The following is a 14,614-nucleotide window of genomic DNA, read 5'->3' on the forward strand; positions in this document are numbered from 1 at the left end:
TTTATTGCAGATGCTTGTACCTCAGAACTGTGAATCTACTTGCTTTCTCATACGGCATCATTATTTCCTTATTCCTAATAATTTTCATCACAAACATTTCCCAGCTCTGTCCCAATCAAGTTCTTATTTCTCTGATCAGAATTACAATTTATAAATGTAGGTCCACATGTGGATATCTTAAGAAGTAGTGAGTGAAATACCAGTGTAGAAATACACAAATGAATGTGAACATATAATAGAAAAACAATGCAAGAAAATGTGCATGTACTGAGTATGGAATGAACTGATGCAGTTAAGAAAGAACTCAAAAGGCAACGCATGGTTGGGCACAGTGGCCAACACCGGGAGGCTGAGGCGGGAGGACTGCTTGAAACTAGGAGTCTGAGACTAGCCTGGGCACCATACTGAGAACCTGTAGCTATTAAAAAAAAAAAAGAAAAACAGCTGGGCATGATGGCGCATGCCTGTAGTCCCAGCTACTTAGGAGGCTGAGGTGTGAGGATTGCTCCACTGCACTCCAGCCTGGGTGACAGAGTGAGGCCCTGTCTCACACACGGACAACTCATTTGAGCCGAGGCTTGACTATACTTTTAATTGTTCACATAGAAAAGAGGAAAAACAATGCTTTTCATCTTTTAAAATTTTCCATTTACCTTTTAGTAAGACAAATTCTTATCTTTATGTAAAACTGTGAAAGAACAGTACAGAGATTATTGCAGCTTAGATTATCTTCAACAAGTTTAAATTCCACAAGTAAGGATACATACCATTTTTACCAGCTATACTTTAGAATGTCAGTCTTTAAAAACTCTTCTATGTGTATATGTGGTTTCTTCTTCTTTTCAAAAATTCATGCCTGTGAAGTTTTTAGGAATGTTTTTCAAAACTTCAGTACGGACGCATTAACTTTTTATGTGATAGAGCACCTTTAATTTTGTGTTTTATTTACACAATAGCATTATTGTACATTTGGTCATTCCTTTTGCTAGTATTAATAGTTTCAGCGAATAGGATGGCAGTATAGTATCCAAATTAAACTACTAGGAATACCTGAATGCCCACCACAGCAACAGAGCTTTAATGAGGTTAATTATCACGCACATATCCATTCCAACACAGCAGTGCAGATTTTACATGACCAGCCTCTTAAGTAGTTAAAAATAAAACTGCGGTTTTAAAATGTCAAGTTCCTCAACCTTACTGGATTTTAAAACAAAACAAACAAGAGAAACAAGGATTTTCTAATCTATCTACAAGCAGAAATGCCAGAAAATAAAGCTACAGTATTCCATACAGATCAAATTTCCTTTTCTAAGTCATGATGTTTCTCTTTCATTCTCTCTGTTTTCTTTTTCTTCTAAGATAAAAAAATGTAAAACATCAATGAAAAGATAAAAACTGCTTAATATGGCAAGAAACAGGAATGAAACTAGATTTTTTTTTTAGTAAAGAGGCAAATTTTATACAACTGTACAAATTAAAAGTTAGGCAATGAAAAATAATGGAAATAGCATAATGCTACATACTATCCCAGTTTCCTGTGCTCTGAAGAACAGCTGCTATACTAAATACTAACTTTACTTATCTGAAGTATTCAATACCTTCTGATAACCCAAGCAGCATTATATTGTTAGAAAAATACTACAAAATGTCCTTCTACCTCTCCCAGGAGAAATACACAAGAAACTGAAGCCTGATGAATAACTACCAAGAATCTTGTCTTTTAATACAAGTCTCCTTCTAAATACAAAATACTAGGTTTTCATACTGTGATTAAAAGGAATAATGGAAAGGAAATGACTGGCAAGAAACATTTCCTATTTTGCAAGACACAAATATTTGGAAGCCACTTTAGTTTCTTACTGCTTTTCAGCCTAATAGTAGGAAAATATTAGGCACCTACTTCATTCACAAATTCATGAAACAGGGTGAACAACAGCCTTGAGTAGGGGAAGCATTTGGAACAGTAATCAACTACTTAATTACATAATGGGGAGCTAGGCACACAAAGAAAAGGGCTCAGAAGAAATATCTTGAAAAGTAAGCAATGTAGAAGCTGAGGACAGAAGTGAGGCTAATCAAATGTTCTTAGGAAGATGTTTCCCCCTTGAAAATATGCCCCCCAAAAACACGTTAATTACTGCTCAAGGAAAATACTCTCTCTAAAGAATGTCACAATTTGAGTGAAGTTATTTAACAAAACAGGGAATAAAGCCTTTATGTTGGCTGTAGCAGTTATTCTTTTTGGGTAGATTATACTTAAAATATTTCCTTCATGGCCGGGCACGGTAGCTCAAGCCTGTAATCCCAGCACTTTGGGAGGCCGAGGCGGGTGGATCACGAGGTCAAGAGATCGAGACCATCCTGGTCAATATGGTGAAACCCCGTCTCTACTAAAAATACAAAAATTAGCTGGGCGTGGTGGCGCATGCCTGTAGTCCCAGCTACTCAGGAGGCTGAGGCAGGAGAATTGCTTGAACCCAGGAGGCGGAGGTTGCGGTGAGCCAAGATCGCGCCATGGCACTCCAGCCTGGGTAACAAGAGAGAAACTCCGTCTCAAAAAAAAAAAAAAAAAAAGTGACTGCTATCTTAGTAGACTTCTTTAAAATAACTTAGTCATTTACATACTTAAGAAGTCAGCAGTAATCTAAAAAAAAATCAGAAGGCAGTTTTCTTGGATAATGAACCTGTGACTCTAAGATAGACAACAATGTGGAAATTAACTCAGGAAACTTTCTATTGTAGTAACTCAGTGGTTTCTCACTTTATAAAGGTTTGGAAGAATTAATGAATTTCCTTTTTCTTTTTTTTTAAATATGGTCTCGCTCTGTTGCCCAGGCTGGAGCGCAGTGGTGTGATCACAGCTCACTGCAGCCTTGAACTCCTGGGCTCAAGTGATCCTCCACATGCTGCCCTCCTGAGTAGCTAGAGCTACATGCATGAGCCACCATGCTCAGTTAATTTTAACTTTAATTTTTGGAGAAACAGTGTCTCACTATGTTGACCAGGTTGGTCTCAACTCCTGGCTTCAAGTGATTCTCCTATTTTGTACTCCCAAAGCCCTAGGATTACAGGCTTGAGCCACCACACCCCACCAGTGAATTTCAAAATGCAAATTAACCTCTTTTAGACACAGGATCTGACAGAGTAATGAAACTGGTCTTTCTTAATTTCTTTCCTTTATTACCTCCCTTTTCTTATTCTTGCCTCTCAATTTGTTATATATAGTTACAAAATATATGAATCAGGATTTATGTTGGCATGAAAATTATATACAATATGAAATCAATTAGTGAAGAAGGGAAGGGGTGATTTGGCTCTAGTCCCAAAGTTAATGTCATAAAGAGAAATGATGTTAAATATTTGTATTTCTTAGATCTTCTATTTTACTCTTAATACCAAAAAAAGAGTCCTATCATTTAACATTTTTATATAAAGTATTCTGTATTGTTTATTTTTGATGTGACCAAATGAAAGCTTTCTGAACTTTAAAGTGCAATTCACTGTATATTAACAGACAGCCTGCAGACTACCTGACTGCTTCAAACTTGCCATCAAATGCTGTCTTTTTGGTACTTATAAAGTAGAATAAGGATGAAGATACTTGACAAGAGCACAATAGTACGTGTTTGTTAAGGTCTTTTCAAAAGCCCATTCTAGATTATTCAGGCAGGCTCATCAGCTGATGGCTAGCCTTACCTTTCCTTCTTCTGTTTGTCTCACTGCCTTTTTACCCATTTCATTTTCTGTCAAGTCCTCTTCCAGAAGAAGAGGCAAGGGAAACACATGAAAATGAAACCCATTCATTTCCAACATCCACAATGAAATGAATCACATCATCAGTCATGAGGGTATACTGTCTGACCATTTTTCTGGATCATTGTTTATTAGCAACATAGTCCCTTTAGTTTGTACTTTACAACTAGTATTTTCTACCAGGATGCACAGTTAAAAAAAAATGGCTTGAAGAGCCAAATATGCTCAAAATATATAAAATATAATTATAAATATGGTCATTCTCTTGAGATCTGTGCCTGATGGAATCACATTTTGTGAATTAGCAATAGTTTGGTAATAATGCATACAACATTTCCCATAATTACTAGGAATAACTGAAAGTTGGGTGTATGAAACTTTCACTAACTCAGAATCATGTAGCCATTTGGGCCAGATAAAAGTATAAAATATTATTCCCAATAAACACTGTGGACAACAATGTAAACAGGGTAATACAATATTTTGAAAATATTTTAATATTTGCCATTTTTTGCCTGTGCTATTAATATATATATTGATTTAGTAATAAATATACTACCATTACATAGAGTGCAATATTTTTAGTATTCATAACTGGTTGAAATTAATGCTGCTATTACCTCAAGAAAGGAATAAATAAATATCATGTCCAAATTCCAAACTAATGCTCAAAAGGTTATTATTAACAAACACTATGAAATAAACATGTTGGGCATTATCTTTTTAAGCATGATTCCTGTAAACATAGCAAAAATCACTTTTCTCAGTCCTGACATTTCACATGATGGCTTTAAAAGAAAATACAACATACAAATCCTATCACTTCTTTTTTTGCATAGGGAATGAATCAATTATATTTTTAAATGCAGCAACCTTTCAATGAAATGTTTTCATCACATAGTACTTGTTTTCTGTATGAATTCAGAACTTTTGAGCAATAAAAGTGCTCTGCATAAGTTTATAAAATATGCTTTCTAGATTTAAAATTTAACAGAAAAATTTCCAGCCAAGTTGTAGGTATGATTTTAAAATATTATGTACATAATATATGACTACAGGAGTAAACTTCTCACTGTAGTACAACACAGTGTACAAATATGAAGCACAGTGTTTAGTATAATTTCCCTTTAGGTTTTCCTCACATTGGTGCATAAGTGGCTGACTACAACATTACACAACATGCCCCATTCTACTTGATGCATACAAAGTAGAAGAGGGATGTGAGGATAAATTTAAAGTAGAAAATGAAAATAAATGGCAAAAATACAGTGCAAATGCTTTAAACAGTGCACTTTATAAAATAGTTTGCTTTATTCATACTTTTTTATAAAGTGCAATATTACTTAAAACAGAGAGACATGTACCTTAATATTCTGCAATAACCATTAAAACAAATTGCCAGGAAAGAGCAGTGCAAATTAAAAACATACACATAGCTTAGCATGCATCTCAGATGGATCCCACAGAGTATGGGACTTTGAGTTCTTATATCTTTTTTTTTTTTTTTTAGCTTTTTAGAAAAACATTAATAATAGCAGGTTATCATCATATGTAACCACAAAATAAAAACAATAAGTTAAAATCTTCTCTCAAGAAATAAGTATATGCCACACATAAAATTCACTACAGAATCTTTTTTTGAAAACAGACCCTTTCTCTGATAAATCACTGTTTGAAGGGTGCAAATTTCAAAAACCCACATTGTCCACAAGGCAAAGCAAAAGGCATCATCACAGTATGAATCATTTCTTGTTGGCAGACGTCTGGAAAACCTGTGACTTATTCTGCAAGCAGCTCAACTCTAACCCTAATTAAATTTACAGGAACCTTTGCTCTTTCAAGAATAGTCTTGTTGGCATCATGCTAGGTTGCTAAAAAGAGTAACATGTGCTCTATTCACAGTAGCATTCTCTGTCCAGTGCTTTTGGATGAGGATAACCAAACAGGTTTTTCTGAAAAAAAACCATTAGGAGGCAGATTCCAATGAGACCAACGGGAAACATTTTTAAAAGCATAAAACATCGCCTCAGGCATATCCTGAGGGAAACAAGGTGCAATGGATCACTGTCACACTCCTACCATGCCTAAGCTATTCAGTCCGAGAACTGGAAGAGGGTCTCTGGGTTATTGCTGTCGGCAGGATTGCTGGGCTGCAGTGTCTTGGTGGGTGTAGTTTTACCATGAGAATGAGAGGAAGAAGAATGGGAACTCTCACTGGAACTGCTGCGCGTCTCTGTACTGGTGCTAGTCTTTTTCATTTTTCTTCTCTTAGCCAAAGGGGCCTTATCGACATTCTGAAGGCAAAACCCCTCTCTCTTGTATTTGTTAAAGGCCTATGGGAGAAAAAAAGGGAAACCCTGTGAAGGCAAAAGCACTGACGACGTTTTCCTAGCAGTTATGACTTATAGCAGAAGACAACTTTCCATTGGTAAATGCAGCCCCAAGTTGTTTTAAGGGAACAAAGCTTGGAAAATCTTTGTATCTAAGTCTACTGGAAGGGTGAAGTTCACCAGAAAACATTTCTGAGGGCTCTGTTTAAATCGAACTAGCTAGGCTGTCTGAGAGTCACAATTCTAATAAATCTTTGGAAGAAGTTAGTACTACATTTTAAAACAAAACAATTGACTGGAAATTCATGAAGACCATCTGTAATCTAAACCACCCCCCATTGCTTTTACTGGTTCTGTGTCTAAGATTTAAAATTCTGAACACAAAGTTCCAATGCAAGCAGACTTGATGCCTTATAAGTCTTTGTTCTTCACTTCCCATTCAGTGACAGGGTATATCCTGAACACTTACACACACACAGAAGCACAGCTCTACAGCCTCGCCCTCCCCCTCCTCCTGCAGCCTGTCTTCATGCTGCTTAGCCTAGGCTTGGACAAGGCTGCAGTTACTCCTTGTAGTTGTCACTGTGCATCCTATGCCATGAGAAGATCTGGATCATCTGACACAGATTCTTGCAGTTAATCTCTTTACCATCTCAACATTTCCAGTTTATTACTTTTTAAATCCATTTCTGCTGCTGAAGAAGCGCTATCCCTATCCCTTCTCCTTTCTCAAAATAATCCCTTTGAAGGTGATTTTCTATCTCCATAACTCATACTATACATGAATTATCTTAATGTATTTGCATCTACTTGGCACAAATGTGCATAATCCACAGTTTCTGCCACACAGTCTCAGCCTTTCAAACATATACTCTATACTTAATACCAATTAGCTTACTTCATATCCCTCCCAGTTTTAAGAATGTGTAATGTACTAAATGGCTGTGGAATGAATAGACTTTCGCATATGCCTTAGTTCCTAATGTTTATCATGGTTTTTAATAACCATGATAAACATTAGGAACTAAGGCATATGCGAAAGTTAAAGAATATGCGAAATTAAACTAAGGCATATGCGAAATTAAAGAAAATGATTTAGTTTATTTGAGAGAAAAAGTTCTATTTATCTCATCTCATGAGGTCTTTCTACAAATCAAATACATATTTTGTGGGTTAGCAGTGACTTGTCCCCTGTGGACTTTCTGTTATAAAGTGTTTATAACCGGCCGAGCACGGTGGCTCAAGCCTGTAATCCCAGCATTTTGGGAGGCCGAGGCGGGTGGATCATGAGGTCAAGAGATCGAGACCATCCTGGTCAACATGGTGAAACCCCGTCTCTACTAAAAATACAAAAAATTAGCTGGGCATGGTGGCGTGTGCCTGTAATCCCAGCTACTCAGGAGGCTGAGGCAGGAGAACTGCCTGAACCCAGGAGGCAGAGGTTGCGGTGAGCCGAGATCACGTCATCGCACTTCAGCCTGGGTAACAAGAGCGAAACTCCGTCTCAAAAAAAAATAAATAAATAAATAAATAAAGTGTTTATAACCAAGAAGCAATTTATTAAAACATACTTAAAAGTAAAAGGACACATATTATTTTAAACATGAAGTGAAGAAAATGTATCTGAGGCTACAGAGTAAAAACATTTGATTATGATTACTGCTCAAACTGCTCAACATGTGCAGAGAACAGGGCCTTACGTGGAAGGTTGCTTTCACGCAGGTATGCACGGCAGCTCCTGAAGATCCCAGAATATCCGGAGTCATCAGAGGATTTGAGGACAGCTGACTGCCGTCTTGAAGCCATTCATTGTACCTCAAGCCAGACATTTTAAGCCTTTTGTTTGGATCAACTGTGAGAAGTCCTGTGGGAATAGATATTTTTATTCTATCATTTTAAAGATGGTTTAAAAAAAAACTCAGAAATAAATCTCAATTATGTTCACATGACATGATGGTTTCTATCTGGCTTTAACCTTCTATAAAGATAATTAGATTTTCCTGTTCATTTAAATTCTTTAGTGAATACTGGATTCTAATGATAAAGCATAGTAGCCTACTTCTAGAAAGCTGCAGGCTAACTAAGTGGCTTTTCAATCAGGGGAAAAGAACCAACCAAAACAAAGTCTCCCATTGGTGACTTGGTAAGCTCCAAATGAGCAAAGCACACATAATCTACTTCGTCCATGTACCAAACATTGACTGGCCATCTTCTACAGGTCAGGAAGGGCAGTAAGGCACTAGAGATATGGAGATGGAGACATAGGGAGGAGCTATTAATAGTAGAAGACACACAGACAAAACCCCAGCTATTATAATATCAGGGACAAGTGCAATGGCAAGACACACAGGCACAGTGTGTCAGCAGGCTGGGGGAGAGTGCAGCCTAGGGAGTGCGGGCCTCCCGGAAGGTTTCTAGGAGATGAATCCTGTAGGATAAGGAGAAGTGGCTTGGGGGAGAGGAGGGCTTCAGGGATTAAGAAGAGTGTGTAAAGACACGAGGGATCTGAAAGCTCGGCACATCTGAGAAATTCAAATATCCTACACTGGCATTGCTGGTGTGAGGAGGAAGCAGCGTACACAGTATCAGGTAATGAGGAGCTCTGAATGTTAAATGCTAGGCTAAGGAGTCTCACCTGAAGCTGAGAAGGGAGGGGCTGGGCGTGGTGGCTCACGCCTCTAATCCAAGCACTTTGGAGGCCAAGGCGGGTGGATCACCTGAGGTTGGGAGTTCAAGAGAAGGGAAACCCCCTACCCAACTCCCTCCTCGCAGACCTCCACCTCCTCCCTCTGGATGAGAAGGAGGGTAAAGAGAGATAAAATACCAAAGAACTAGAATCCGTGGTCAAACGACTTGCTGTGAAGTGACTTGCTGACACCACTGACCAGGCCGTAATGAGCCCAAGGACTGGAAAGATAACTCCCTTTTCAGTTCCCAGCATCTATGCCAACTATAAACCTTGAAGTGTAGCAAAGAATGCTTTCCCTACTGGCCAGAGCCTGGCTCTGGGTCATGTCCTCCACGTTTACATGACCCAGATCCTCTCCTGGAAATACCTCTGCCAACTAATGATTTACTGCTTTTGTCTTGTGTCTGTAAGCCCCTTCCCCTGCCTATTCCCGCATGCTCTGCATATGAATTAGCAAATCAATGAAAGCCAAAGACTGTGAGGTCAGCTGCCCAGCCAATGGGCAATAACACAGTTTCACCTCTGCTTCCACTTCAGAGTTGTAAGTCCTTAAAAAGGGAAAGCTGCTGCTCCTAGGGGAGCTCAGTGGTCAAGGCATTAGCCTCCTGAGCCTCACTTCCTTTCTCAGTTCAGTGTTTGAGAGATTTGTTCCCCACAGATCCTGCTACGAAGCGAACAGAGAGTCTCCAAAGGATTTTCAGCAGAAAAGAGGCATAATCACTTTTGGATTATAGAAAAGTCCCTCTATCAATAGATGATGAAATAGATAATAGTTTAAGCTGGAGGAAGTGAGGCAAGGTGAAAGGATGCTGGAAGATCTGGGGAGAGAAATTGTGATGAGAACAAAGGCAATGGCAGGTGAATAGAAAGGAAGGGACGGCCAGGAACACTGCTGAAACTGTACGACTCTGTGACTGGCTGTGGAAGGCAAGGCAGGTGCAGGTATCCAAGAGGACACCAATGTTTCTGTTCTGGCGATGTGGCTTCTTAGCAGTGCCACTATTGACAGGAGGAAAGACGAGGAGAAGCGTGTTTTGGGGAAAGAACAGTCAAAAAGTACTGGTTTGTTTTAGATGTGTTTGACTGAGATGCTAGTGGGAGCCAAGTGCTAGTTCTTGCTAGAAATGTAGATATCATTGCTAAGGAGAATGTTCTGATAAGAAGACAATGCTGAAGAGAGTAGCCTTTTTATATTCTAAAAAACCTTTTAGAATATACATGGATTCCTTGAGTAATTAACATACATGTATGTGTAATGGGCATGATTCCACTTCAATCACTATACATCATATAAAAAATGTAAAATTTCAGCTGGGTGTGGTGGCTCATGCCACCCAGTAATCCCAGCACTTTGGGAGGCCAAGGTGGGTGGATCACAAGGTCAGAAGTTCGAGACCAGCATGGCCAATATGGTGAAACCCTGTCTCTACTAAAAATACAAAAATTAGCCAGGTATGGTGGTGGGCACCTGTAGTCCCAGCTACTCTGGAGGCTGAGGCAGGAGAATCACTTGAACCTGGAAGGCGGAGGTTGCAGTGAGCCAAAATCGCACCACTGCACTCCAGCCCGGGCAACAAGAGTGAAACTCCATCTCAAAAAAAAAAGAAAAAAAGAGAGTAACATTTCATTAGATTCTTACCTTGGATCAAATCTTTAGCTTCTTGGGATACATTCTTCCAGGCTTCTCCTTCAAAGGAGAAGTCTCCCTTTTTAATTTTCTTCATGATTTCCACTGCGCTGGTACATGTCAAACTTCGGTCATGAGATTGGAAGGGAACCTGTCCTGACAACATTGTGTACTATCAGGGAAAAAGTAACAAAACAGAATGACTAAAGATATGTTAAAGCCACTCTCTAATAATCCTAATAGTAACATCATTGGTGTAATTTACGAACTACTATGACTGGCATAATTGAGTTTAAAAGATTACATGACTTCTATCACTGAGGCAGCAAATACATCTCAAAGAGTTGTAAACCAGTGGCATGGCTTATTCTGATGTAAAGATTTAAAATCACATTTATAACTATTCAGGGCAATAAGAACAAAAATGGGTAACCCAACTGCTGCAGAAAAGATGGTATTGATGTTAACAGAAAATAGAGAGACAGCAGAATCCCTTAATAACTATGCTTTTCTATACATTTCCACCATTCTTTCCCCAGGACACGGAACCATGGTTAAGGACTTGAAAAACTTTATATAAGCATTCCCATTTGATCTGTAATTACCCGTTTTTATTTTATTTTTCTCACTGTTGTCTTAAATACAGTGAATTATCTACAGCCACCTGTTTTCATTGTAGCCATATGTTTGAAATCTATGTTTAAGATTTTTCCCCTTTAAAAAGTTAACACAATAACAAGCCAAGGTTTGTCTTTGTAGCAGAGATTGGATTTTAGAAAAGCACTCCTTTAAAATTCTTGAGGGGGGGGCAGTTTCTCTCTGCTCACTGATTTTTGGTCTTGCAGAGATGGGGGGCTGGTCATCAGTGGTGGTGGGCTGCCTGGTGTTAAGTAGCTGGTGTCCGCATATGGACCAGAGTGGACCAAAAGACGGCACCGCCAAACAGTATGAAAAGGGACCGGTGGTGTCAGCAGGAGCCTGGGCTGAGAGAAGCATGTTCATCATGGCGCTTAGGAAGGGACACAGAGGGGAGGCTCAGTGTCAACCCCAACCCTTATTAGGAAGCATGGAAGCCACTTCTAGGACACTCCAGTGATCTAGAAACAATATGCCATCTTTGTTTTCTGGTCATGTGTCTGAAAAGTAGGCTCACCTCACAACGGCAAGACAGTGAAGCAGCTCTTACACACTTGCTCTCAGAAAAGATGGAAACTCCTAGACAGGCTAATACAAATAACATAAAAAGGACAAGGAGATCCAATAGGTATGTGACAAAGAAACTATGAGTAAGAAGGATGGAGAAGCAGGAATAAGACCCAGATGCAGAGGTGGAGAAACTTGACAACTCCGAGGTTACAAGAGGCTAGAAGGTTTAGGCAAATTTGGATTTTCTGAAATAGAAAATTGTGCCTGAGAAGAATAAAAACTATATGCATGAGAATGTGCAGAGTTTGAAAACAGAAGACATGGAGAAAGAACCTTGGTTCCTAATCTGGAGCAACCTAACAAGAAAGACTAATTGCTCTAAGAAGGGCAATGTCAGAACATCTGTAGAATACAGACAAAATACCCTAAAACCTTGATATAGCTTCAAGGCAGGCTTCGACTAGGTCTGAGTGAGCCAGTCCACAGGCTGGCAGTAACTGTCCAAGATTAGGCTGGAGTCTCATAACTGATGCTGTGCCTCCACCTGCCCCTCACCTGACTTCTTGCCTCCTGAATCCTTCATGCAGACACCAGAGTAAGTCATGTAACTTAAATCTTACATCTCCCTGTTCAAATCCCTTCACTGGCTTCTTTCAGTCTCTGACTCTTGCCTCTCTTGTTCCGCCTCAGTTTCTGCAGTTCCCCATATTCCAATCCTGTGTTCCCCACAAACAGTTCTTGGGCCTCTGGGACTTTCCACATGCTGATGGTCTCCTTAGAATGCCATTTTATTTGTCCAGCTGGCAAAGTACCAAGCATCCTTGGATGCCTAGGGTGTAACCTTTCAGTCTGGGTAACTGGGAACTCTGCAGTCCTCTACTCCAGAGAGAAGACATGTGGCACAGAAGCAGGGGAAATGAGCATTAGGGTCACACCTGGCTGGAAACAACTGCTTTTTCAATTACTAGCTTTGAGACAGGCAAATTCATTAACTTCTCTTAGACCATTTCTTCATGGGCAAAAGTATCAAGTCATATATAAGGCTATATGAAATCACATACCTAGTATTGTATCTGACATACAGTAGGTGCTCAGCAAATGGTTAATCAGTTTGTCTCTTAAGGCTTCCCCTCTATGGAAAGAACCCTTTCCTTATCCTCCACTCCTGTATCCACAGAACTGGGGGCCAATATCTACACAGCCACTGAATTGGTATGCACACCTGTAGATGCCTTATCACTTTGTGGGGTAACTCAATACAACTGCTCATCTTGCTAAACCATGAGCTCTCTAGAAGCAGAACTAGGTCTTATGTATCACTCTATCCCCTGAACCTCGCATAGTCCCAGAGTTTGCTATCCCAATATCATTATTTTCTGAATAAGAACTCTTTAAGAATACTTAAGACAGGGATATGACAGACTGTACTGTGGTCTTGATTAAACAGAGGAATGCCACCAAATGACAGCTCTAATGAGTCTGTGGAACTTGTGTCACATGTATTCCAGACCCCCTCCTCTTCCTCAGATGCCAGGAATTCAGCTCCATTCCCCCTTCTTTCTACAATCCTATTTCCCTGACACTTGCTACTGAACAGAATGTAGTTTCCCCAGGTCTTGCCTTTCTAGCTGCAAGTTTACCCCCCGAAACATGGCACAAAAGTTCTCCTAACATCTATGAGGAAGCAAGGAAAGGAAAGGAGAGCAAAATTAGTCCTGTTAATGTGATAAGCATCATTATAGGGTATTTTCCTGATCCCCCAGAAGTGGAATGATATAATTCTCATTCTGCAGAGCAGAAAACTGGGCATGGAAGTCAGGTTAGTAGCCTGCCCAAGATCCAGCCTGAAAGAGGAACTTAGCAGTGGTGGTGGAGACAGTGCTAACGGTAGTAACAGAGGGAGCTAATGTTTACGGACTGCTTTCTTTGTGCCATGCTCTGTTCTAAGTACTCTATTTGTATTAGTTGGTTTAATCCTCACAACAATCCCATGAAGTAGGTACTATTATCATCCCTATTTTCCCAAAAAGGAAAGTCTTAATAACGTGCCTAAGCTACATTACTAGTAGGTGGCAGTGGCAGGATGTGAATCCTAACAGTTCGTCCCCAGAGTCCAAATTCAGTGTTTGACAGTAAATCCTACATTTGTTTTACTAATCCTTATTCAGAAGTCATGAAGTTCCAGAACTTTAACATCATCATCTTGATATTCATTTCCTGGTAAACATGTCTACAAGCCATTCTAATTTTATTTTGGGCACCTTTCTTAGAGGGTGATACACCCTAAGCCCTATTGCCATAACCCTGTACTACACAGTTCTTTTGTTTTCTTCCTGCTCTTTTCTCAGACTGATTTTTTTAAAAAACAAATGTTTATTTAGACATAACATGCATAGAGTTAAGTGCCAAATACTAGGTGTACAGCTTACTGACATCCCAAAATAATACCTGTAACCCAGCACCCATATCCAGAAACAACATTCCCAGCATTCTAGAAGCTCCTCTCTTAGGGAGCACAAAACCTGATGGAGGCCAGGAGTGGTGGCACACGCCTGTAATCCCAGCACCTTGGGAGGCTGAGGCAGGAGGCTCAGTGGTAACAGTAATACAAGGCAGGAGGCTAGGGGGTTCAAGATAAGCCTGGGCAGTGTAGCAAGATCCCCATCTCTACAAAAAATAAAAGTAGCCAGGGGCAGTGGCACACACCTGTAGTCCTAGCTACTTAAGAGGCTGAGCCAGAAGAATTACTTGGGCCAGGAGTTCGAGGCTGCAGTGAGCAATGGAGTGAGACCCTCCTGTGGTCTACTAAAAAAAAATCCCCAAACCAAAAAACTTGGAGAAGAAATTACTGCCATGGGAATACTCATCTGAGACTCAGAATTCAACTTTCTGGCAGATACCTGGAGTCGGTGCTGGCAGCTGAAATGGCTCCTTGAGGCTTGGACACATAGTATGGGGTAAATTAGATGAGATGCTGAACTTCCTTGGCACAGTACTAAGGAAGCAGCTCAACAGCTAAGGAAAGTGAATGACTGCTGGAAGAGATGGAACAGCTAAGGAAAGTGA

At 39.8% G+C, this 14,614-nt stretch overlaps 1 protein-coding gene across 6 annotated transcripts in view; it reads right to left on the reverse strand.

The window, feature by feature from the left end:
* Positions 1-3,856: 3,856 nt before the first annotated feature.
* The window catches only part of RPS6KA5 (ribosomal protein S6 kinase A5), a 199,372-nt gene continuing 188,614 nt past the window's right edge, over positions 3,857-14,614 (reverse strand). For all 6 annotated transcript variants that reach the window (XM_009006445.5, XM_078335613.1, XM_035261269.3 and 3 more), the window contains 3 exons: positions 10,415-10,574; positions 7,787-7,950; positions 3,857-6,089 (listed from right to left, as the gene is read on the reverse strand). In XM_009006445.5, coding sequence (XP_009004693.2) covers positions 5,850-6,089; positions 7,787-7,950; positions 10,415-10,574 — 564 coding nt within the window. In that variant the 3' untranslated portion in view covers positions 3,857-5,849. The remainder of the gene's footprint in view (positions 6,090-7,786; positions 7,951-10,414; positions 10,575-14,614) is intronic.

The sequence above is a fragment of the Callithrix jacchus genome, chromosome 8 (genome assembly GCF_049354715.1).
Source record: "Callithrix jacchus isolate 240 chromosome 8, calJac240_pri, whole genome shotgun sequence".
Lineage (NCBI taxonomy): Eukaryota > Metazoa > Chordata > Mammalia > Primates > Cebidae > Callithrix > Callithrix jacchus.